The 1795-nt window shown below is 26.2% G+C and overlaps 1 protein-coding gene across 1 annotated transcript, besides 1 other annotated feature; it reads left to right on the forward strand.

Annotated features, from left to right (window-relative positions):
- Nucleotides 1–67: 67 nt before the first annotated feature.
- On the forward strand, nucleotides 68–484 carry EHI_037440 (uncharacterized protein; the record flags this gene model as incomplete). Its single annotated transcript, XM_001914492.1, has 1 exon — nucleotides 68–484. One exon carries the CDS (start codon nucleotides 68–70, stop codon nucleotides 482–484), a length of 417 nt encoding a protein of 138 aa, XP_001914527.1.
- A 55-nt stretch (nucleotides 485–539) lies between these two features.
- Nucleotides 540–1795: part of a repeat region that runs on past the window's edge.

A 1795-nucleotide genomic window follows, 5' to 3' on the forward strand; every position in this document is an offset into this window, starting at 1 on the left:
AAGTGCAGAAGATGTAATCGAAGGAATAATTTCTTTAACACCAATAGACCAATTTAATAGAGCAATAATGAGAAATTTAAGAGCAGTATTTATGTTAGTATTTGTTGTATTCTTTACTTTAAATATACGAAGTGAATTTCAATTATTTGGAATAAGTAGTGCAGTTATTTGTAATATACTTCTTACGATTGTAGTTCTTTGTTATGACAGTAGTCAAAAAGAAATTCAATCACAAACATATGACAGTGCAAGAGATGCTTTAACAGAATGTTTCCCTCAATTAAAAAATATTGTAAGAGAAAATAGTAAGCAAAAAGATGTTATTAATTATATTAAGAAAAACATGTATAAAGAATTATATCAATGTCTTATTGATGAAATCATTGCACCATTAAAAGTGTATAAGATATTAAAACAATGTGGAACTAACTCAGATGTGAATGAAATATTACAAAATGTAATAAAACCAGTAATAGAAGAATAATTTTAATTGTTTGATGTTTTTGTTATTTTATTTATTTTTCTTTTTCATTTATGATAATGTATTTTCCCTTTCTTAAATATTTTCTTATCTCCAAATCAATTTTATCTAAGTTACCTTTCCAATTTACAACTGATACTGAATGTCTGAAGATATTGATTACTTCCATGTTTATCCTTGTAATATATCTTCTATTACTACTTTCATCAGTGTTTATTTCTTCCATCTTCTGATTCATTTTTTTCTTTGATGGTTTTACAATTGAAGGTGTCATCAATTTCATCGGACTGCCATATTCCTAAGTATTTATACAAGTCCTCACCTTCAATTACGGGGATGTTTTGCATTCCATTTGGTATTTCTTTAATGTTTTTTTAATACCATTCATGACTTTTTCTCATTCATTTCAATATGTAACTTATTATTTCTTTAATTTCATTGTGGATTATTCAAATTTCTTCACTACTTTCCGTCATTATTCTCAAATCATCCATATATAATGTGTGATTTGTTTTTGGGAATTTCTCTTCGATGATTTGAGAAATTACATTCATCTGAATGATGAAGAGTAGATTTGATAAGTAATCATTTGTAAAATTCATCTATTTAATTTAATACTACCTAGATATTCATTAAATTTATAGCCGATGAATATCTTCCATCTAGTCATCATACTTTCAATAATGTCAATGATGACAAACTCATAATTAAAATACTTTAATGATTCAATTACCCATTCGTGGTTGACTGTGTCATATGTTTTCTTAATGTCATAATATGACTCCACATATTTTGGGTATTTCTCTTCTTTCTGTTGCTTTAACATATAACTATTAATTATTCCTTCTTTAGCAGCTAAAGACTGTAACTTACATCCCAGTTGATTTCTACTAATTTTAAATGATTCACAATTCATGTTAAGTCTTCTGTGAATCTTTTCTTTTAATAAGGAGGTAAATACTTTCATAATTACATTTGTACAACTGATATGACGATAATTAGTGACATCATTCCTATCAATTTGTGGATTAATAAAGTTCTTCCACTTACCATGTCTAATTTGATGTTTTCAGGGAAGTTCACCCATTCATTAAATATATTGAGAATGATTTCTCTTGATGATGACATTCTTTTCCAATAATACCCATATATAGTGTCTATTCCTGGTGTTTTCCAGTTATTTATTCTCATTATACTTAAATTTAATTCATTTATTGTTATTATGACATTATCATAATTGATATATCTTTCATTCAATATCGTGTTTTGTTTTATTTTCCATTTCTCTTTATTTAATATCACCTGTGTTTCATA

The sequence above is a fragment of the Entamoeba histolytica genome, genomic scaffold (assembly GCF_000208925.1).
Source record: "Entamoeba histolytica HM-1:IMSS scf_1104750516829 genomic scaffold, whole genome shotgun sequence".
Classification (NCBI taxonomy): domain Eukaryota; phylum Evosea; order Mastigamoebida; family Endamoebidae; genus Entamoeba; species Entamoeba histolytica.